A 23,709-nucleotide genomic window follows, 5' to 3' on the forward strand; every position below is an offset into this window, starting at 1 on the left:
GTTTCATTTTGTACTTTACTTCACGTTTTCCATGGTGTATGGCTACCACATTTGGCAGAAACCTTTGATTTGGAGTTTAACTATCAAAAGTCAATCTGATTTGACAGACTAGAGGAAGCATTGTTTATATACAACATCATTAGTACTAGGCCACTTAACTCGCCTAAATTTGCTGAAAGAATGCACAAAGGGTAAGAAAAAGCCCCACTATTTTGGATGAAAAGGTCGCGGGTCAAGAAGACAGCAAATGAATGAAGAATACTATTATATGCATAAAAGCCCCAAGTTTATGCCATCTAATGCAAAGGACGTTTGTAGGCAGGTTAAATTTAATATATAAGTGAGATCTATTGGCTTTGTTGTCCTTATTTCAAAGCCATTATTGTTTCAACTAATGTATTTTGCTACTTGTTATTAGTTCAAGAGTAAGGCACTTGGCGATGCCATGTAGTATGCTTTCTAATGGTGGTCTACACAAACATGATATAAAATGTGGGGTCTATAATCCATAACCACAGTCGTGATATGTCTAATAAGAAAATGATGGTTTATGCATTGCAAGTTTTGTTTGACACCAATTCCTTACGGTCATTGAGACCCGTTAAAATGTCCAGGGTCAGCTATTTTCCACCATTGTCTTGATATAGGCCTATTAAACGTTTGGGTGGATATTGAATGTGTTAGCCAGTGTTCGTTTGGTGCGGAATAATATTGTGGCTGTTTCAATCAGAATTTTAAAAAGCTTTGAACATTCCATATTTATCTTTTGTCGAGTGACCTTGGAGTTCATGAACTTGCACGAGAATTCTGTCACACAGTGAAATTAAGGTGCTGATTTATGCATTTCTTTTAATCAATTAAACAGGTAAACCAGACTATCAGGTCAAGCTAATCAATGGAGATGGTTCATATGGCAGTATTGCTATTTTCTATCAGGGTCTTTGGAGGCCAGTGTGCATGTCCAAATACAGTCTGACGGCAGGCAACATCAGCATTGTTCAGCTCACTTGTAAACATGTTGGTTACACGTAAGAATGTCATTGTCACCATTCAAAGGGAATTAAAGTTACGTCAACATTGTGTTGAGATGGACATGGACTGAAGTACAGCATATTTGCACATTTACGATGTTTGAGCCATTTGGGTATAGCCAGAGAACATACCGTATGGCACATAATCCCTCGTGAATTTTCCATTGTGCATCATTCGTTAACAAAATGAAATAAAAAATTCAAAAACTCAAAATTCAAAAACTAAAACCACTTTCATACGAATTTACAGCGATCATTCAGGTAAGCCCTTATTATTATTCAACAGATGACATTCGTCATCCAGCATGGCAACCTTCCTAAAGTATACAGCCAAATTTAAAAGAAAACACTGTGCCAGAACGGTTTTTCAAATTTGTTCAGTGATGATAATCCACCATGACACATGGCCACTTTACCAAAGAAAACAAACATTTAAACACTTACTTCTTGCAAACTGCATGTCAGAAAGTGGGCACATTTTACCTTATCTGGGACAGAGGGCTTTCATATGTATATAAAGTATGTCAATCTAACATCAATAATGATAAGAGCAACTAACATATGAAAACATTTAAGTAACGTTAATCAAAATATCAACAATTATGAACAATTCTCAAAAGAGTTCAAGATATACTGACTTATGGCGATGACATAAGGTCTCTTCACATTTGTATAAATGTTGCCTGTCCACCATCAAATATGACCACCATTACTAAATTTTATAAAAATCGTCTTAGAAATAATCTCGTTCTTGAAACTGATGATATAGTTTACAGAAAGCATTCTATTATGGCAAAATGAACTTAGGTGAAACATTTACGCTACTTAATCTGAAAATATGGCTGAACATAATTTTGTTTCATAGCATCCTGGCATTGGAGCATTTCAATATAGAACAAATAATGATGAGGCGATATCAAGTATGAATCGAACTATAAAACCAACGAGAGAAATATTGTAATTTTTTGTATTTATTAAATACTTTTTACATATGTAATAATTATTTTTGTAAGTAATCGCAACCGAAAATCATTCTACCTGACCCAGATATACTGCTCAGTTTACATTGCTTTGGCTGATAGGTAAATGTTAGGTGAGCAATTGCAGACAAATTTTCAAAGGTCATGTAATTTGGAAAAAGCTACTTGTACGTCTCAATTGCATACACTAGACTAATAAAACATATATCCATAGCCTAGAATACAAAAACACAGTTTAACAATGAATATATCAAAATGATATGGCTCCTCAAAAGATAATACCAAAACATGAATTTTCAACAAATAATCAAATATGACATTGTTTGTCATTAGATATGATCAATGCATATATATCATCAGCCTATACGATTGATAAATGGATATGTCAACTAAATAATCAGAATGTTATTCAAAACAAAGTATAATGTTAAATTAGATTGTCAAACATTTAATTGCATTGGTTTTTAGGGTCCAACTTCTGTAGATATAGATAATATTCACGTTGAATGCAACTACTTCTGATCCAAAACTCCCAATAAATACTTATGGAAAGCCCTTGTAAGATTCGTTCTATCAAACATGATGCAGAATCCTACAAGATCATGCCTACTTTGTACATTTTGTAAGCTTCTCAAACTGGTTTAATCAGCATCGTCCATCGAAGCAAAGTAATAATTAACCTAGTATGCAAGTTACATAACATTCGACTACTCCCTGTAAGAACTAAGATATGCATGCAAAATCACATTTGTGTAAGAGATCATACATATTTATTAATGCAAATACAGTGTTATCCATTAATTATGGGTGAATATTGAACTGACTTTGTTGTACGTTCATTTAGTCTTTAATGAGAAAGACTGCGTGAGATCATTATTAAAACAATGCCATTTGTACATAAATTTGTCCACGAAAGGATTAATCGGAAAGGACACCCCCGCAGACAGACAGGGAGGTATATAACCTTTGTACTATCACCATGAGTTAAAAAGTATTTTCACTCTAATCAGTGAAACCATTATGCCTAATATCCTTGTTACACAACCCGATGGAATTCGACTCCTTGCAGTGACAGATAAAAAGTGCAATAACTAAGCTATGCTATACATGATACACCCTTAAGTGAAAATACAGCAATATACATTACGCGTGCGTGCTCATAAGCATACTTTGTTAAATGTTTTTTTTTTATTAGAACAATTTGATTGAATCATTATTGGTATTACTAAGGTTGTAGAAGATTTGTCTACGAAAAGAATAATCGCACTTGATTATAAATTCAATGCGTACAACAATAACTGAATTCATCATGTCTGTTCAGCTATGCAATCTCTAACCTAAAACAGACTATTTGATAGCAAGGCATTATGTGCCAAAATTCTGATTTTCTAGAACACAAATAAGTAACTGTCACACTTAGTATCTAAAACAATCCCATATTATCGTACGGACATATGACAAAAAAATTCTTCATTTTTGCATACGCCTCTTCAAGTAAAGAGTTCGTCCGCAAAATATGCATACTCCTGACAAGACTCATCTGAATGGTCTTGCTATAGACATTTATCACTATAGGTACTATGAATATGGCCAAAGACATGACAAGGAATGGTATAGGCTCCTTTCTCAGTGTCGGTGAATGAATAAAAGTCACTTTTTGTAATCGGCTCCGATAAAGTCACGCTGTATTCGATAATAAAACGTATCTGCACTTATGTTCATATATGAAACATAGGCATTTTTACAGTTACAATTCATTTCCATTAGTATGAGTCACTTGCTTCTATTTATAGGAACGAAATAATATTAACACTAATACTAACACTGATAACGAATTACAATACTACTACTACTACTAATAATAATATTAATAACAAAGTAACAATCCATTTTCAGTGGAAGATACCAGGGTACATTTGTCAATTCATGGCACCAGCCTGTACAGCATGCCTTTGAAATATCTTGTAGCTCTTACAGTGCTGATATCTCCGACTGTAGCATGTACTTAACACAGACCAATGAAAATACCAGCTCTTGCTACTACTACCAGGCTGCTATTTGTAGTAATGATGGTAAGAATCATGCACACCATGTTCAGGTAATTTATGTTTAACAGTTGTCTTAATATTGGATCTTTTCATAAAGACGAACAAGTTATTGGTCATATTACGAACACAACTGGAAATAGCGTGACCCTAGCTCTTCTGTCTCAGTCTACCATGTTTTTGAATTTTCTAACGATTTCAAGCAAATATGATAGGTTATATTATTTTATATAATTTACAAGCATATCTGGGTCTGATCTGTTAGTTTTACTTTTGCTTTTACGCCAGTGAAATATTTCCAGATCTGTGGATGCATTATGCAAAGGCAAATTTGACCCTATGCTTATGTTGATAAGAGCATAATTTTCGGCAATAAACATGGGATATTAATGTGCGTGTTGTACCAGACTAGGCTTATATATATATATATATATATATATATATATATATATATATATATATATATATATATATATATATATATATATTGAAAAATATTAAGGTGTCTGAATTTGAAGATAATTAATTTTGAATGAAAATGGGACTAACCCAGCAGCCTCTGAATAATTAATTTTTAATGCTATACATTTTATTGTTTTATACATTTCTCATTAATGCTATGCTATTTTTAATACTTTATTACTCCATACAGTTCTTGTAGTCATTTTGCGTTAATGGTATCCTGCTAAACGTAAACACATTGAAACAATCATGTATGTTTTGTTCAATAGTTATATTCATGGGGCATACTTTAGATTTACTCAGCAATTAAGTGCACATATAAAGGCTGTATACATTGTTCGGGAATGAACATGGACTACAGCATTTCTAATATTTAGTTACAATCTCATTTACATTAGAATATTATAACATTTTTACTTTGTGTTATTGTGCAATATCACACAGAGCAATATCTGTGGAGAGCTCAAATATCGCTACACTCAATTCTGCTTATTTTGTGGTAACTTTTGTTTGACTTGGCGTATATCAATCTAACTCAAATCCCAAAGTCCTAGTGTTAAAGCAGTTTTAACTGACCGAAATTTGCTTCCAATAAGTCCTTATCCTCCGATACCCCGGGTTAGATGTTGAAGCATGGAAGATATGCTTTTTAACAAGCACAACATATTGGTTGTGAATTAGTGAATAGCCATTCATTTCAGTACACAAGTGAATAAGCCGTTTAAACAGTCTCGACTATTTTATTTCAGAATGTTTCTCGGGTGAAAGGATATGCCCTTTGAACTACACTAATTCCACCTATCCTTCCATTTCAAAGTGCATATCATACCAATACTTATGTGACGGGATTCATGACTGCCCAGGGGACACAGATGAACTGAATTGCGGTATATATATATATATATATATATATATATATATATATATATATATATATATATATATATATATAATAACGGTGAAATGTTCAGAGATTAACTATTCTATTTTAGGAAAGAATTTGCGAGTATATGTAGTACGGATATCATATTGACCGTACAATTGAATGTTTCTAACATTACAAAATATTAAATCATTTTTTTTGCTTAGTGAAAGATTTGTCAACAGGGTCTAACGAATTTTCAATGATGTCTCAATCAAGTATCCTGAATATCTTGTCAACTTAATTCCCTTGAAAATTATGTCTGAAACTCAAAAACGAAAACCATGTCAATCTCGTGAGAAAAAGAGTGAACAGTCATTATGTGATATTTTGCAAACAAACTCCATGTTGATGTCAGAGAGTGAAGTAATCGATATGAAAATTTCACCAGTGATAGCAAATGTAGTAATGAGCAATTAAGTTAGAAATATACTTTAAGAATGTATACAAGCGTTTCATTCACACTAGACTTTCAACTACTACATACAATCGCAGTAACTGGTGAATTTCTCATAATGTGTTGCCAAAACTATGAAGAAAAACTCTTGCCAAAATTTAAAATCACCCACCACGTTTGACACTGTAGCATATATGAGTAAAAATTCTTGTCGGATTCAAAACGATCTTGCACTTGGTAACGGTCATTTGAGCTGATATATATATATATATATATATATATATATATATATATATATATATATATATATATATATATATGTGTGTGTGTGTGTGTGTGTCTGTGTGTGTGTGTATAATATAATATAACTAATGTGGCGAATAACAGTCCTTTCAAGCGCACCGGATCCAGCAAGGGATCACGTGTGTGAGGGATTGATTAAGATAAATGCAATAAACTGACAACGAACTAGTATCTATCTAGCCTAAGCGTTTTCGACTCTCAATGAGTCTATTTCAAAGGCAAATACAAAACATATACAAGACAAACAAATAAAACACAAAAACCGTTGTGTTGGCGAAACTTTTCATGCCTTTTCCTACAGGAATAAAACCTTTAAATGTATTATGTTTCAACTGGTTTATTTCAACTTGTTGCAGATGCTGAAAAATACTTTTATTGGCAATGAAATTGATGAACCGTAACGACATGTGTTGTTTTAAATAGATTTATGTACATGCAAATTATATCCCGGATATTTCATTGTAATAGTAGTAATCATAGGTTATTAAACAAATTTAGAGAATTATTTTAACAAATGTGTCGGCTGCAAAATATAATTTTATTAGTGCATAGCTGACTTTTTCTAGACTTCTTGGTTTAAACCGCTTGATTTCAATGTTCTAAGGCGGCATATCTATAAGATTCCTTTTCTTTCTTGGTTTCGGAACTCCAGTCGGGTTTGTGAGCAATTGCTATAAGAGTTATATCACTGAAAAGGAGATGATAAGTGTTCTGCGACCGGGCTTCTGTACAGCTTCTCTGTCATCCAATAAGATCTATGTAGGATGATCCTTTTGTGGCGCATTTCAGTTTTTCCGACATACTGAAGGCTACAAGTCGTACAGCTGATGAGATACATTACATTCTCTGTTTTGCACGTTTTGTTTGGACCATATATATTTAGATTTTCACTCGTCACTCCGCTAGAAAATGTCCTGGTCTCTATCATATGTTGACAGGTTTTGTACCTTTTATCGCCACAGGGGCCAGCTTGACTATGGTAGGCTTGATTAGTGATTGGCGTTAGCTTTGCCCTGACTAGGATGTCCTTGAGGTTCCTTGTTTTTGGTCTCCGGTAGGCTACTATAGGTTTGTTCGGGAGGAGTAGCTTTAGTACGTCCGACGATTCCACGATAGGTCAATGTTTCCTGATGATTTTACCTCTTTGAGTTTGTCTGGATGGTAGGTCAGGATAAATGGTATCCTATCAGCCTTTTCCTTCTTTCCATATTTTAGTAGGTCATCGTGTTTTGTATGTTTAGCCCTTTGGGTTGCATCCATAATCAGGTCTTTGTCGTAACCTCGGTAAATTAAATGTTTATATAGCTCTTCAGACCTTTTTAGGAATGTTTCATCGTCGGAGCACAGTCTGCGTCTTCTGCTTCTCCTCACCTCCTGGCTTTATATGATGTTCCTAATGCAGTGTTTTGGATGACAGCTGGTTGGGAGTAGATACTGGTGTTTATCGGTTGGTTTCGAGCATATGTCTATATGCATTAATTTACCTGTTACTAACACAGTGGTCAATATATTTAGTTAGATACTAGTTTTGCACTGATCGTTGTCAGTTTCTTGTGTGTGTGTGTGTGTGTGTGAAAGTGTGTCTGTTTGTTCAACCTTGCATCAAATGAGGAATATGATTTGTTTCCGAGTATTATTGCGCAATGGAAGACTGAACAAACCTAGGATTGTAGAAACAAGTGACGAAGTCAAAGCCCTGGAGAAAAAGGATACAGCCAGGAGTGATTTGATTGCAGTTTCTGACCATTGTAAAGTAAACAAAGTTACAAAATGTATCAATCAAACATTGATTGATCCCTACGTGAGCATAACGACCGTGAATCAGCTAACGCAACTCACATGGCAGCATGGGAAAATGATTACCTGCGGTATGACAAAAGCAGACGTAGTTTAAATATTAGGATTCAATAGAGCTGCTATTCTAAATATGAGCACCGTATCGTTTTAAGTGTTCTACGCTAGTCAAGCTGGCTGTAGTTATATAAGGATTAACGAGAACAAGCGCATCACTGCAGTATCGCATTTATTATCATCACTTATGCTATCTAAAATTATGACAATTGCATGTTTCCGGATCTTTGTTATATAAATGACGTGGTTATTAGCAAGATTATCTGATAATTTTCACGATACAAATACGAGTCAGGGTAAAACCCTGTGAATATTCTATATGTGTTCAGAAAACTAAATTACAGCGTCTAGGCAACTCTACCATTAATACGAATATTGTTTACCATTTGCAGTAAATTATTTCGCTTAACACTTTTAATTATTATACATTAAAAATTGGTCGCCTGTTGATTCATTGCAATGCATTTTTAATCTTAAACCACAAAGACTCAGGGAACATCAATAATGAAATTGATAAAGTTTTGAAAGTATGCTTGAGAGAATAAAAATCATTTGGACTGATGTGTCGAAGATCAGATGTACATGTTAAAGGCTTTACGCGGGTTGATTATCCCCAAACAACAGCTTGTATTCTACGTGTATTTTGACAATATATTTTCTGAATGGGCACTCCTTTCCTCTATGTGTCCCACAGGCAATAATAAAGGCGACCTAAAATAAAAAAATGTTTCCGCGAAAATCAGTTTGTTAGGTCCACAGAATTAAAAAATTAACTACATCAGCTACTTTGAACCACTTAAGCCTGACACCGTGGTAAATTTATTTATTTGAGATAAAGGCCAGCAACCGATTGGACTCTCCACCGTGAGAAGTGTACATTAAAATAGTTTTTTATTGTTGCAAGGTCAAGAGTCGTGATATATTTGCGCAGAGCTAAACTATTTTATACTAATGGTATACCGGCACAGCAAGTAGAAGAGTAACAATTTCTACTCAGATGTTATATGTATATAGCATCTAACTATTACTCCCGGATTATGGCATGTATTTTGGTGGAAATCAGCTAAAACGTTCGCTATCATGCCATAGCATGGAAATTGCTCTACAACAGAGCATGGAAATTCCGCACGTTTTGAATATTCCCGTGGAATCAAAAGTGGTTCGGTTCAAATACCGCACACGTAGCAGCACGTGTTACATGATGGACCTTTTATATTTTTGTTAGATATAACAGAGAAAATGAGCCTCTAATGATTTATCATGGGTAGTAAATTGATGAGCTTATGACACGAGGTTATGACTAGATGCAACACATCAGCATGCCCACAAACTTGACTATCACCAACGATGACATTGGCGAGTTTTATGTGGCCGTATATAGACGCCAAACGCAGCGACTTAATCTACAGTTGTGAATTTACCAATGTCAAACATAAATCCCTGTGATCCTTCATAACCTGCGTGGGTACGAGGGTCACTTGATGATGCTAAGAGTCGCAGAAGCATCGATGGAGCCAATAAAAATAATCATCAGCAAAATAGGAAACATTTGCAACGTTTAGGCCTCCTGAGCTGCAGATCTTTGACTATCTCTTTGCTTCCAGTCTAGATAACCTTGGCAATGATTCTTAGCAATCACTTACCGGGACGGCATTGCCAACTATGGAGCGTCTACCTTACTCACTCCCAAATGGTTGTCTCCTGAAGAATACATGAGCAGATGGAAAACGTATGCTGAAGCTCAATTTACATCGATCAAAGACTTCCCTTCCTCGATGTCTTGCAAAGTTATATTTGCCAACGACTACGCATATGAAAGCATTGTTTCTTCTTCGTTTCATTGATGTACCTTTGTCGAATATAATTATGTGTTGCTGCTCGCGGATGTCCTTGAGGCATTCTTGGTACAATCATGGGTGTTTGATTTCTCGAGCCAGCGCACTGGTTTTTGTTTCAACAGAAATGGCATGCGACACACTGTTGTAATAAACCAAGTTCCGATTGGAACTGCTCACTGATTTTGTGCAGCATCGGCTTGTGAAAAGTTGTTCCCACAACGGTTGTATATGGGCAAGTCAACGCTACTCCTGCTCGATAAATCCGCCTGTTGATGCATGCGATAGATGATCCACTGTTTAGTAAAATCAATAAGTCTGTCGAAGTCTAAGTGAGGCTGCATCTGGCATAAACATTAAACTGGCAAAAAAAATCGTGACATGTATAAGTATCCAAAAAGAACCCATCGGCACGATATGCCTGTGGAATGTGTGCAGCAATGAATTTAATTCGCATACACAGCAAATTTGGTCGGGTATAAAGACATTAGATGCTTCTGCGTTGTTGCACTAAAGTAAGCTTTTTCCCGCTTTACATCAAACGATGGTTTTTCCTTTGTGAAATCACTAGTTTCTCTTGCGGATACACGCATATCCTAATACGAACTTTGATGTTTGCATGTGGATAGCACTTGAAACTGCTATTGTATAAACACCCAATTCGTAGGCGTTTCCGTGCGAAGACATTGTCTTGCCAAATGTAACGTAATGGTTCCTTCCAAGTATAAGTCTGGTCTGAGATTGTAAATGCATCGATGGACCACACTGGTTCAGTGGACGTGTATAAATACGTTTTGAGTGTATCTGATACACTTTTTGTTTCTTTAGACATCTGCGGTTCCGTATCATTGTATATACTAGCATTATCTGCAATGATTCATTTGTATGTATATGTACATCGCCGTACACGATTATGCAGAAGAAACACAAGATCCCCAATAATGTTGAGGCACACATTTATCACTTTGTGTTTAGGATGCGAGATCATGTCGGAAACACACGGTTGTCGGTTGTTAGAATCAAGTTGTGTATCCAGCTGTATTCAAGACGCACAGTAATTGTATTCACGAATATACTTTTAAATAGGATTATAGGGCCACGGTACCTTTGTTTACAGCAGCGACGTCACCTCCGCCAAGTTTAAACCCGCTGTTTCCAGTGGGCCCGTTCAGGAACATTAACTTCTTAGCTCAACATCTTGCACAAGGTCTAGATATTCCGTCTCTACCACTGCGTATTGGATCTACAGCTAGATTTGTGGTACAAGAATTTGAGCGACGTCGTTCAGAATATCAAGGTATAATCGTATTATCCAACAATTGACATTTAACATGGCATGACGAAAATAAATAAGTGAAATTGCTATCACCACCATTGATTTGTCTGCGCTTGCAAAACCTAAACCACCCAAGCACAGTGGCATGTTTCAAACTCGAATCGCGCGCCGTTAATTTGCCCAGATCGATCTGAGAAAACTCAGATATTATTTAATCTGATTAGCGAGATGATTAACGTGGGATTGTGTATATGTACTTGCACCTTGTGTATGCCTAACCATGTCATGATGTACTCAATGATTTTACTGAAGCGCTTCATTCGTCAAATAGGTCATCATTATCCGCTAATGATTAAACTATGTTCATTCACGACAGGATTCAATGAAAACGTTAGAGCTGGCCTTGTACAAAAATGTGCAGCTCTGGTCAAAACCAAACCAAGTAAGTAATAATGAAAGTTGCCCAATACCACGATGGTGAGAAAGAAAGATGAATCGGGATCGACGGTTAGTTATAGTCCGAACCATTGAACGGTTTCCAGCTCAGATTGCGAGAATTTAACAACGCCCAGAATATGTTGAAGGCCCAGGGTCTTCTTGAAGGATCACGCATTTACCCAAGCGCAGATCAGATATAGCACAGATTGGACGATTTCTTGACCTTAATCGCCAAACTATTCAAACGAATATTGTAGCATTTACTGCGTCGTTTCCCAGAGTATTACATCAAATATGTAAACTTAATTTACAAGATTTTTTCCAAAAGGGCCCATCTTATATTTGCCTTGGGTGAGTACATGTCAAGAGGTTTAGTAAGCAATTGGCTAAGTGTTAAGAGAAGAAAATACAAGTCAACTCAGGAGCCTGCATGAGGTTATTGTTATTATCCTGAAGAAGTCCATGGTAAATGTATGAGTGTATTTATTGTTGCACTTATGGACAGGTAGGAAATGATCATATGGATGGTTTCGGTTTACGCTGGCAACGTTATAATTCACAAATGATGATTCATCAAAGTTAGCAGCAGTTGCTCATCAATAAAATGATTGACTCGGTGACGTTTCATTGAAGACGCCAATGATGTATATAACATCGATAATGAGACCTCAAGCGTTTTACGTGTTTGATGAAATCAATGTGTTGTTGCTTGTCGTTGCAGGTACAATCCCGAGCGGCAATTCAATGATTATAATCTCATGAGTGACGTCACAATAGTAAGTAGTCTTTCTTACGCCGATTACAGAGAGGCAATCCCTACAGTGCAGATCGGATTAGCGTTGTTGGGCGTTTATCGCAGTTGGGCTAATATCTGAGAGCGGTCGTGTTTCAGATCCAACTTGAACAAATCGCTTGTGTTTTCAGCAGAGGGTGGCCTAGATGGTACCCTGTATTGCCTTTGTACTCCTCATGGGCGTGTCTGATACTGAATTAATCAATAGTTGCTTTAAATGTGGATTTCGTTAGTGAACGTAATAGACTCAAAGAAGTTCATACGCGTACACCAGGTGACACCAAGCTCTGTCATAACGATCTAATCTCCATAGCATGGATATGTCAGTTGCAAAGGGAACGTTTGGGTTGACCTGAGATTACAGAGGACAAATAAAACGTACGCATGCTATTTAATATATATATATATATATATATATATATATATATATATATATATATATATATATATATATATATATATATATATATATATATATATATATACATTGTCAGGCTTATCGCAATGAATCAGGTTAAACTGATTTGAGGGCGCCATTATCATCAGGTACGAATTCAAAGATACTGCAACAATATCCTCTTGGGGATACCATCTGAATTCGACCTAAATGTGTTCTAAGGTAATCTGATCTCAATTACCATCGTGATTTGTATGAATCATGTAGCAATCCCCGGTTAACTAACCTTTGTGTTACCACTATGAACCAGGCCAGGCAGCTGCTGAACCTAGGTGGGGAGACTCTCACGGTACAACTGTACATTAGAGAGAGACCTACATAATATAAAGGCAGTGGACTTGTAAGGCTCGTGCTTATTGTTAACTCCAGAATACCCACTTACTTGACATATGCACCGATCACGAAATTGGTGTTTGATAAGATCAAAAACGCAGCTGCGGGTCGGTTAGAAAATCTAGGATTGTTGGTGGTGTAATCAAGTCGAGACGAACCACCACTATTAGAGACTCAAGCACCACTAAAATCAGTTACGCTCCCATCTCTAGCAAACGTCAGCCCAACTATGTAAAATCATCAGTGATACCGCTCAACCGATTCTATGACTGCAAATCTGGTAATATGGAAAGGACTACTGACATCTGGTAAAATGGATCAGACGTAACTATTACTGTGTCAGGTTCGACATGGACGCCCCGTGTTGCGTGATTGAAGCGTTCAACATTAAATGGGTGCTAAAGCTTGAAATGTCAGTATAATTTTTGATTCAGGATTATTATCGACATGTTTTCTCTGCCAAGGCTCTGTTGTTGCAGGGCTTGATTATCCATATGAAGATCACTAACGCACAAGTAAAAAAAAACGCATTTACTCGTAATAGTTGAAACTGAACTTATTGCGGTTTAAATAAATTGTTACAGCTGCGTGAACATGATAGGAAAGAAATGTCATAAAATCAATATGCCATATTCTTTCGAAATGTCTTCTTTGGAAAACCTCAATCAAAACATACTTACGAGTCACAATTAATGTTGATCTGAAATGAAAACAAATTATACGTCAAATATCAACATACTTTATTAATACCCAGCTTACCATCTTATCTGCAACACCAATATCCTTGTGTTTTAGATAAATACATTGATCAAATTCAAAAATAAGTAGCAACATTTGTTATATAGTTACGACCATATCTTAAGAAGCATGACCTCAATGTTGGATAAGTTGTCACGGAAACCGTTAGACAATCTTGATTGCAAATAGATTAGACATTTTCTTGAAAGGATTAAGAAAACAAAGCAGCGATACCCAGCTTGCATATTGTAAAATCACACACACACACACACACACACACACACACACACACACACACACACAGACACATATATATATATATATATATATATATATATATATATATATATATATTCTTTCTCTCTCTCTCTCTCTCTCTCTCTCTCTCTCTATATATATATATATATATATATATATATATATATATATATATATATATATTATATTATACAGTAGAATCGAAAGTTTGGAACACAACCTTTACCATCAAATAATGGATGATTGAAATAAGTTCCCAAAACTCTTGATATTAAATGCTTTCCTTTTCAAAATTAGTAACGTTTGTTCTTGTAATAGTTGACGCTGTAAAATGTCATAATGAAATTAATCAATACATTGTCAAAATCATGGTGTATTGCATCGCTCTCCTAGCCAGAGAATATCTACGAATATATATATATATATATATATATATATATATATATATATATATATATATATATATATATGTGTGTGTGTGTGTGTGTGTGTGTGTGTGTGTGTGTGTGTGTGTGTTACTATGTTTATTGCACAGCGTATCTCTTATTATTTAGCACACCACAAGTGGACTTAGACTATAAATACCATTACTTTCTTCTCAGATCACTGGGGTCTTTCAAGTCTGCACAGTTGTAGTCAATTACTTCACAAATAGAGTTGCCAAAGCCAAGCAAGGAGAGTATTTAAAAGACTTTAATTCAAACCTTACTAATTCGAAATTGATCCCATGCAATGATATTTACACTGAAAGGGATTAGAAAAGTTTTTTAAATCAATAACTGCACAACATAATTTTGTCCAATTCATTTAAATCATCATTGAAAAAAACTGTTTTCAGATGTTTATGCAATATGCCAACCCACCATCATACACGACTCCAGTTTGTAAATTAATACAAAATAATTAAACAACTTCTTCTCACAATCCACCTAATACAAGTGCTTTACTAAATTTGATAAGAGCCATCTTTACACAAACTGCCTTTCTATATATGCATATTAGGTTGATCCACAATTGGCGTGGCTGCCATTTAGAATACCAGATAAAGAGAAACGATAAAGTGCTTAAAAGGTTATTAAAGAAAGACTTCATTGAATTGACCTAAATTCGACTAAAACACATTCTCACAGGTGATTTCAGGTTTGCAAATACTGACTAACTTCAAGTTTCAGATTAGTACACGTGTTTCACTGGCCAGCAAGCCAGCTTATATTGGGATCAACTGTCGCCACAGACAATCGACTATCCGTCCAATAGTATTACCATGGTAGAAAGCAGTGTCCAAGACATGTTTGACATAAACATTGCAAATCACCAGGCGTTGAAAATTAATGTTCGATGAAACTATCTCATTTATTATTATGTTTGTTTTATAGCGACTTCATAAACTGCGTATATCAACGCTATCCTTCGTATATTTACAATAACTGCCATTTCGTAATTCATAGAGCACTGTTTGGAGGCCAGTGGATAAAACTGACCACTGCTGTCTGTCATGCATTTGCTTGCTGTTACATATATGTTAAAACCTAAAACAAATACCACTAAAGAGATTTGACATACAGACACCAAGTATAATGGTTTTTAAAACTGGTTTAAGTAAATCCACTACACCGCAATATATGAACACGATTTAAAACAATAAACATCAGTACATATCTTTATACTTAAAAGCTGCTCAGCAGAATGTTTGCAAACTAACAGAAAGCAACGTGTTTTGAAAGCATTGGACTATAATACAATTATATTGATATGTCATAAATTATGGATAAAGATACACAATTTATAACAGCTTTGACACAATTGTTAGTTCATGAACTGTAATGACCATTATATGGCTAAATTGAATGAGAAAGCAAACGACTTACACAGGGATATTGGTAAGCTATGATTCCAAACAAATTTCCGGCATATATAATCCAGCTGGAAAATTCATATCCGGTCGATCCTTTTGTTTGTATCAAATGCATCTGCTACCCTTTTTCTCTCTCTTGTCATCAACAATGCAACCCTTTCCTGTGAAATTAAAGTTAATTCTATATTTTCAGCTAACTGTTCCACCAGTGAGTTTGAATGCACTAACCATGAATGTATTCCTGTATCCCATCGATGTGATGGCACTCAGCACTGTGGAGACAATTCGGATGAGTATGGCTGTGGTTAGACGATATTGTTTATTTTACAACCAGTCTACTCTATTTTCTGCACATGATGTATTATTCTCTCTGTCTCTGTCACACACACACACGATGTTGTTGTCATAAAGGTGCTTTATACGAGATAACATAAAATACCCATTATGCTTGTATTCCAGGTTGTGTTGTCATAAAGCGATATATCCATATATTAACAATTTGTTTTTCAAGCAGATATCTATTCTGAGTACTAGTCGATTGTAACAAGATTTTTTGCTGTGAATCATTGTAGTACCGAACCTTGCAATAAATTAATTTCCAGCTTGACCTGTACTCACTTGGAGCAGTTGTTCCTCATTCCTACATTGTCTGTCTTCTTAATGTTAATATATGATACTTTACCTTTCCAAAGAGTGTTTGATTTCGGCCAAATTTGGCATGTAGACTATATCACTGACTTCTAAGTGTAGTTTAATTGTATGGAATCCCTGGCATCACTTGGAGTTGGTTTACCGCTTGACTGAGCATAGTTCTGACAACAGTTTATATGAACATAATTTCAGATTTTATTTTATTTTGGCAAAGTTGGGAATTCATATATAAATTGATTACATCTGGTTTCTTCTACACTAAATTAACAACATTGATGAATATCAATCGATTATGGTCAGTAACATGGTATGGAAGAGATCTGCTTAATTTCAGGCACTCTATAACATAACTTATATATGAGTTTTGCATAATACCCTCCCTACCAAATCTGATTGTGTAGACTCGAATTCGGATCATTACTTTGCCAAAGATTACTGTATGCCAGTAAGTTGTGACATGAAACTTTATATTAATATAACACGGATATATCTGGTTGTATGCATTTCATTATGTCACCTAGTTATGACCACTTTTTTCAATGATTCTTTCAGAGGTTCTTTATTTGAAATTTTTTAATCGATTGTCACGAAAAAAGAACGATTTGTTTCTGCGCAAATAGTTCAAATGTCGACTGTCTTCATTAAAGTTTGGGAATTACTCACATGCATAGTGACAACGCAATCTGTTGATCCCGAGGACAAGCAACGAAAAACCAGTGTTACTCTTACTAAAAGAAAAACATTGGCTATATTTATTGACAATTCACATTGCCATAAGGTTATAACGAACTCGCACTTAATTAATTTAAAAAAGTGAAGCATCATTAATGTGAGGCATAACGTGTTGTTAATAGACGAAATAGATCTAACCTGCAGGCAGGCCTCGCAAGGTATGCAGTAAACACAGCACAATACGTCTTGCAAAGGAAGTTGTAGTGTATGTAAATAATTTGGACCCATTCATATAGCACTACAATACACGTGACACATGTAATCGTTGGTTTTAAAATCAAAACAATTAAATGACAGATTCCTTTCTGTTGTTAGACTGAGTTTTCTTCGTTGGAGAAATTCTAATATGATATTAGTTTACCTTGCGAAGGATACGCCATGTGCCTATGTGTATAATGATATATAATTATAATCTGCATTGTGCACATTGAGTTGACAATTTGTAATCTGATGATATAAAATTAAATTTTCTAATGTTATTGATGCTATATGATTATTCGTTCTAATGTGTAATACAACAAATATTTGCATTGTATAACATTCACATCAGATATGGCTATATGCTGTAATGTATATAAGAAGAGATCATTGCAATTTATAATATGTTGGATCAGATATGAGTATATGGAAAAACGAGATATAATTACATATTTATGCTCTCACTGTAAATGTAGTTGGTAGAACCTTTTTTTTGTTGTTTTTGTTGTTACATCCACAAGTCTAATTTGTCTTTACATCCCTTCCAAATCAAATAAACTATTTATTACATCTACAGCCAATTATTGTTTGAATACTTGTTAATATTTATACGTAAATGACCTGTTTGAAGTTTAAAGTAACTTGAAGATAGCAGTTCAATATTTTCAAATTAATGAAACGTTTTAACTTTTCTTGTTACCGAGAAAATCATTATTAGCACGATTTTGGTATAATCCCTTCAATGTAAATAAATGTGAATTTTTAATGCGAATATTTGTAGCTATGTGAAGACGACGTAAATATTTTATGCCATAACAGAAAATCACAGTTATTCAGTATCTGGAATTGTGGTCGCTTGTATTAATATGCAATGCTAGACATGCAAGCTAATCTACTAATATATGAATTATGCACAAATAAAACTTTATTTCAAACACATTGAGAAATAATTTTCAGGAAGACACGTGATAACAACTATTGATCTGCAGAAATTACTTACGAGTATTGTTTCATTTGTAGTAATTATTGCAAACAACATGTCACAGATCTACCACTCACACTTATCAGCATATCTACCAGTGTGTTACGACAGCATTAACGACACACTGGCCAACATTCTGTGTTCGTTATGTGGAAAAGGGTGAGTAGACGTGAAACGCTATTAGTATGTAAAAGTCACGTTTAATAGTGCAAAATCTAACAGAGCGGGGCTCATTTAGTACAATGAAATTGTCAACGGATGTCTTAGAATTGTTAACGTTTGTTCATTTGAGAAAGGGCGCAAAATTCAGATTCCGCCATTATATCCTCATTAGAATAAATAAAATGCCTTGCACATGACGTCAGAGATCCTATTAATAGCAGGCTCACAAGCACAATAGTCCAGTTCACTTTGACTGGAAATCAAAAAATGATTTCAATACAATAACAATTATCCACAAGTATCTACAGTTACCAAACATTGTTGATGGATTACACTTGGGAGAAGGAAGGAGACTGTGAATGTTAGGCTCAAAAGAGTAAATGTAAAGATCACACAGGGATATATGAGACGAATGTTTTTTTTTGCACAATAACTGCAGTTTTACATCATATGTTGGTAATGCTCTTTGCGGATAGTTTACTATGAGGCTAAGGTCTAGGTCACTATCACTGAAATAAGAAACATGGTTTCTGCACATTCAGATATTTACACGGGTGGCTAATAATCACCGGATGTACAATTTGCCTTCCATGCACTGTTTGTTTTTAAACAAGACTGATTATTTTACATTTGGTATTTAATCACATATTTTGGATGCTGATCAGGATGTTAAAAATTTTTTAATTGTAAACAGCGTTTGCACCATTGTGTCAGCTGCTAATAAAAGTGCCATTAAACTTCTAAACAATTTTACTATTTCGTAGCACACGAACCAGTGGGAAGAGAATGAAGTGCAACTCATTTTAACTGAAGTAGCTACTTCCTGTTAAACAACTAACACGGGTCCATATTAAAAAAGCAGGATGGTATTGACTTGCTCAACCAACTCATGATAGTACCACGAGTTCTGCGTATCAATGAGTTAGCTAGTCAACATATCAATTCGGTATAGGTTACCATACTTGAATGTCATTAATTGTGCATTATCAGTCAATATCATATGTTGAGAATCATGATATGTATCATTGCGGAAGCGAGTTTCTTATACTGAGTAGTATTAATCCACATGATATGTTACAAAGTGAAGGTGAGCATCCGATACTGAGCATCAGTAAAGTACATGATAAATATCATATTGGAAGTGAGTTCTGATAATGAGACGAGAATTGTTCAATTCGGCTTCTGACGCAAAGCTTTAATAAACTTCAAGATCCGGGTAAGACAGAAAGAAAGTGGTTTCTTTGATGTTGCCAATGAGATGGAATAGGAACATACAACAGGAACACATTGATTTATATTGATTGACCATGTACTAGCTATCACTAATTTAAATTCTAATTTTTTATTTCATCTTTTCAAATTTATTTGTTGTGTTTTCACTTTCTGTTTGAATTTTTATTAATGTACCTTTTTCAGGGTATCTATACATTACCAGCAACACAAGTATGTTCCAGAGGGTACAATGCTGGTCCCTCAGTCAAATTCTACCACCTCTTCGCTTGTCCCAGGGTACGCAGTATCAATGTGAGTTGACACAACGACAGTCAAAGGGAGACAATTTCGATATAACGGCATAGACGGCTATAATTATAGAAGTCCGTCGTTATAATGCTTTTCTATGGGAGCAATAAAGTATACCACCTTGAAGTGAAACTGCCTAATTATAATGTTCACGTTCATGTTGCATCTAATGAAATCCATTAATATAGTCGCCATGTAAGGAAAACCACACTCTAATGAAAAGACTTTTTGAGGGTAGTCTTTGCTATCTTTTTATTTCCTATCAGTTCGATCATACCTTCAAAACAATGGAATGTAAATAATGATATTTTGGAGTATTAATTGTTACATCGAAGATGTTTCTCAAGATGAAATACGGCATAATTATATTATGTGTGTACGTATTAAAAAACGATAGAAATTTTTTTTTTTGACCTATCCTACAATATGTATTAAATTACAACTCCTTTGAACAATTATCTGAGATATATTTGACCTTACAGATGGGTGCGTATTTCTACTTGAGATAAATCCAGTTAAAAGTAAAGAATGTGTACAGGTCATCTAGACAAGCAGGTCTATCAGCAAGTAAAAATAGCTCTACCTAATCTTTAAAACGGCATTGTATAGTACAATAAATGTGTTTCTATTGTAATTTTATGCTAAACATAACACAAATTATATATATATATATATATATATATATATATATATATATATATATATATATATATATATATATATATTGAACACATAAAAGTTACGATTATGTTTATTTCTCTATGGTATAGCTGCAGATAAATAAATTCTCACGCCTTGCCATCGTTTAGTGGACTAATGTAATTTCTAGCAGGTGTAATTGACAATATGTTTATTTGTCAGCAATCCAGTTTAAGTTTACGCTGATATCAATTGTCTGACAGCTTGTGGCGTACACTGTAAACGTTTATTTTTGTCAATTCTTCCTGATATTTTCATAAAAATGTAGATGAATGTGTTTATTGTAATCAGAGAATCGGACGCTTTTGGCAATATAACCTCTAAACTTTGTGTATAATATCCTTGGTGAGAAATTAAGTGCCAGCGTACACTATGGTTTCTTGAGTCGGTGGATTAAGTTAAATTCGTGGTTAAACCATTTGTTCTGACATATTTGTCTGCACTGGCCGACCTGACAAACAACAGGACTGTGTTGGCTATATTTTAGTAGGGCACATTTGTGTGTTTGTCTTCGTGAGAAAAACACTATCCTACATACAAATAGTTTCGTGTTAGCATTGGATGTAAGCAATGTTGCCTTGTCCTGATGAATAAAGCTCTAAGTGTAGACCATAGTCTGCTGCAGTAGAGCATATTTGATTCTTGGTGAAAAAAGGACTACATTACGAAAGTAGGACATTACTGGCTGCATTGAAGAAATGCAAATCTGACTAGGTTAATGAAACAATTTGCTAACACAAGTATCTGTTGGATGCACAATAGTAATGCGGCTTTTCGTTTATCTTGGTGAGTAAAACATTATCAGAACAAATATAATTTGAATATGGAAGTAATGAAATAATGCAATTGAATGTGTGTCTTGTTCAGTTAAAAAACAGTATCTTAGCAAGAGGAGACTATTATGTTCAGCGCAGTAAAATAGGTAATTGTTGGCTGCTGCGAAATAATGCCATCCATGACCTTAGGTTTACATACATTTTGGATGTAAGAACATACTTTAGTTCATGATGTAGCCATTAATTATGTTGCAAATCTATATTGTAGTTCTAAAATTATGTTTGATTTTAGTGAACCCTGTTTTTCGGCATTGCTTCAGTGTGCATCGTTTGGTAAGTACAATTATACGTTTTCTAAAATCTAAGTAAATGATCCCTTACATTTAAATTACATTGAGTAGTAGCGGAATGTATCTGCACTGCGAAACTTTTCATCCTTCAGTTTTGCATTGTTATATGTCTAATTTTCACTCTGTTGGACACTTGTATTATAACTAGTACCTTCTTGGATGCAAAGCTTTACAGACATTACATTTGCATTTAGCCTCATTTCATCTTAACACCATCTGAAGTCGATTGGCATATATACACACTATTTTAACTATATTTACAGGAATATTCAAATCCTTGAAATACATTGACATAGATGTCTTCATCTGTCTAGATTCCCTTCCACATTGAATACTTAAGTCGTGCAGAAACATAATTTGATCATACAATATAGGAAAGGTATTATGTACAGTAGTCGATCTAGTTAAATGGGTATTCAGTTAGAGAAAGGACAAATAATGCAACAAATCTGGCAGCAGCTCAATATTTCCGAATGGATAATTCCATTTACTAACTTCAGCTATTATATAGTCGCTTCCGTTGCAGCTATGTGGCAGTATTGTATTACTCGCATGCATCCCATCTATAACCATCTCAAGGGTGAACCTCAAACAGAGTGAATAGCATGCTATTGTCTACCTCTTCTGTCTCGACATCCATCTTTGTTGAAAGAATTTATTATTTGAACTCTATTAAAACTTGTATTGCTGATTTTCCACCACAAAGGAGGAATAGTGGTTTAAATAACATGTTTAATCCTACACTTCAAAGATGTATAGTTTTGTCTTCTGTTTTAACCTGAACTTGAACATCTTTATATTTGCTCTTTTATTTAGTTGTACAATATATTCGCATTAATTTAAATTGATTTACATTAATTTCGGTGGGATTTTGTCTTCCTAACTGTTTTGATGTATTGTTAGGGGTTTTACTTTATCTCTACTGGCAATAGATCAAAAGGATCTTCTGTGATGTCGTCATGTCCATAATCATTCATCCTTTAACGCGAGGATATCATCGCTACTCCAACTATGCTTCTTGACGGATCGCTATAAACTTTTTCACATAGTTTCATCCAATGGTATGTTTGTTTCTAATTGAAAATGAAATTGATATGATATCTGCTATAATTACCTATCCAGCCATCTTGTGTACCTTCTTATCACTATTCCTGCTGAAACGAAACCATATGAACGTTTTTAACATACATTAAGGTGGTCACTGTGAGCATTATCAAAAACATGTTATTACTACTCGCTTTGAAATGAGGGTCCAATCAACACAGGGTCCTGATTGAAAATTGTTCCTGACAACTACTGTAGCAGGCACGTTAGTCTTATACATGTTGCTATCTCTATTCATCCTCAAATGAAAGTCAGACGGGCATAGGCTTTTTGAAGCAGACGACTTCTTTTTGTCTCCGACTGGTCATAAAACAAGAATCTGTCATAAAAAATGACAGCATATCGACCATCTAAATTATCGTTACATGTTTATCCTAAGATGAAAGTCATATCAACATTTGGTATTCAGGGGACTGTGCATGACCCTGTGCTGCTCCTAATATGAGTGGTTCCAATCTGTGACATTGGAATTTACAATACAGGAAATACAATCAACCACGTATACCTTTTTGTAATATGGAGTGTATTAAAACATTTATTTATTGCAAACTATATACCTT

The 23,709-nt window shown here is 34.8% G+C and overlaps 1 protein-coding gene across 4 annotated transcripts in view; it reads left to right on the forward strand.

Moving 5' to 3' along the window:
- LOC149783716 (enteropeptidase-like) overlaps positions 1-23,709 on the forward strand; it is a 220,011-nt gene that overhangs the window by 173,639 nt on the left and 22,663 nt on the right. For all 4 annotated transcript variants that reach the window (XM_089931966.1, XM_089931968.1, XM_089931965.1 and 1 more), the window contains exons 11-17: positions 866-1,028; positions 3,908-4,083; positions 5,268-5,405; positions 16,168-16,278; positions 18,576-18,696; positions 20,116-20,223; positions 21,988-22,028. In XM_089931966.1, the coding sequence (XP_089788092.1) occupies positions 866-1,028; positions 3,908-4,083; positions 5,268-5,405; positions 16,168-16,278; positions 18,576-18,696; positions 20,116-20,223; positions 21,988-22,028 (858 nt within the window). The remainder of the gene's footprint in view (positions 1-865; positions 1,029-3,907; positions 4,084-5,267; positions 5,406-16,167; positions 16,279-18,575; positions 18,697-20,115; positions 20,224-21,987; positions 22,029-23,709) is intronic.

The sequence above is a fragment of the Sinohyriopsis cumingii genome, chromosome 14 (genome assembly GCF_028554795.1).
Source record: "Sinohyriopsis cumingii isolate HCF-2022 chromosome 14, ASM2855479v2, whole genome shotgun sequence".
In the NCBI taxonomy this organism is placed as follows: Eukaryota; Metazoa; Mollusca; class Bivalvia; order Unionida; family Unionidae; genus Sinohyriopsis; species Sinohyriopsis cumingii.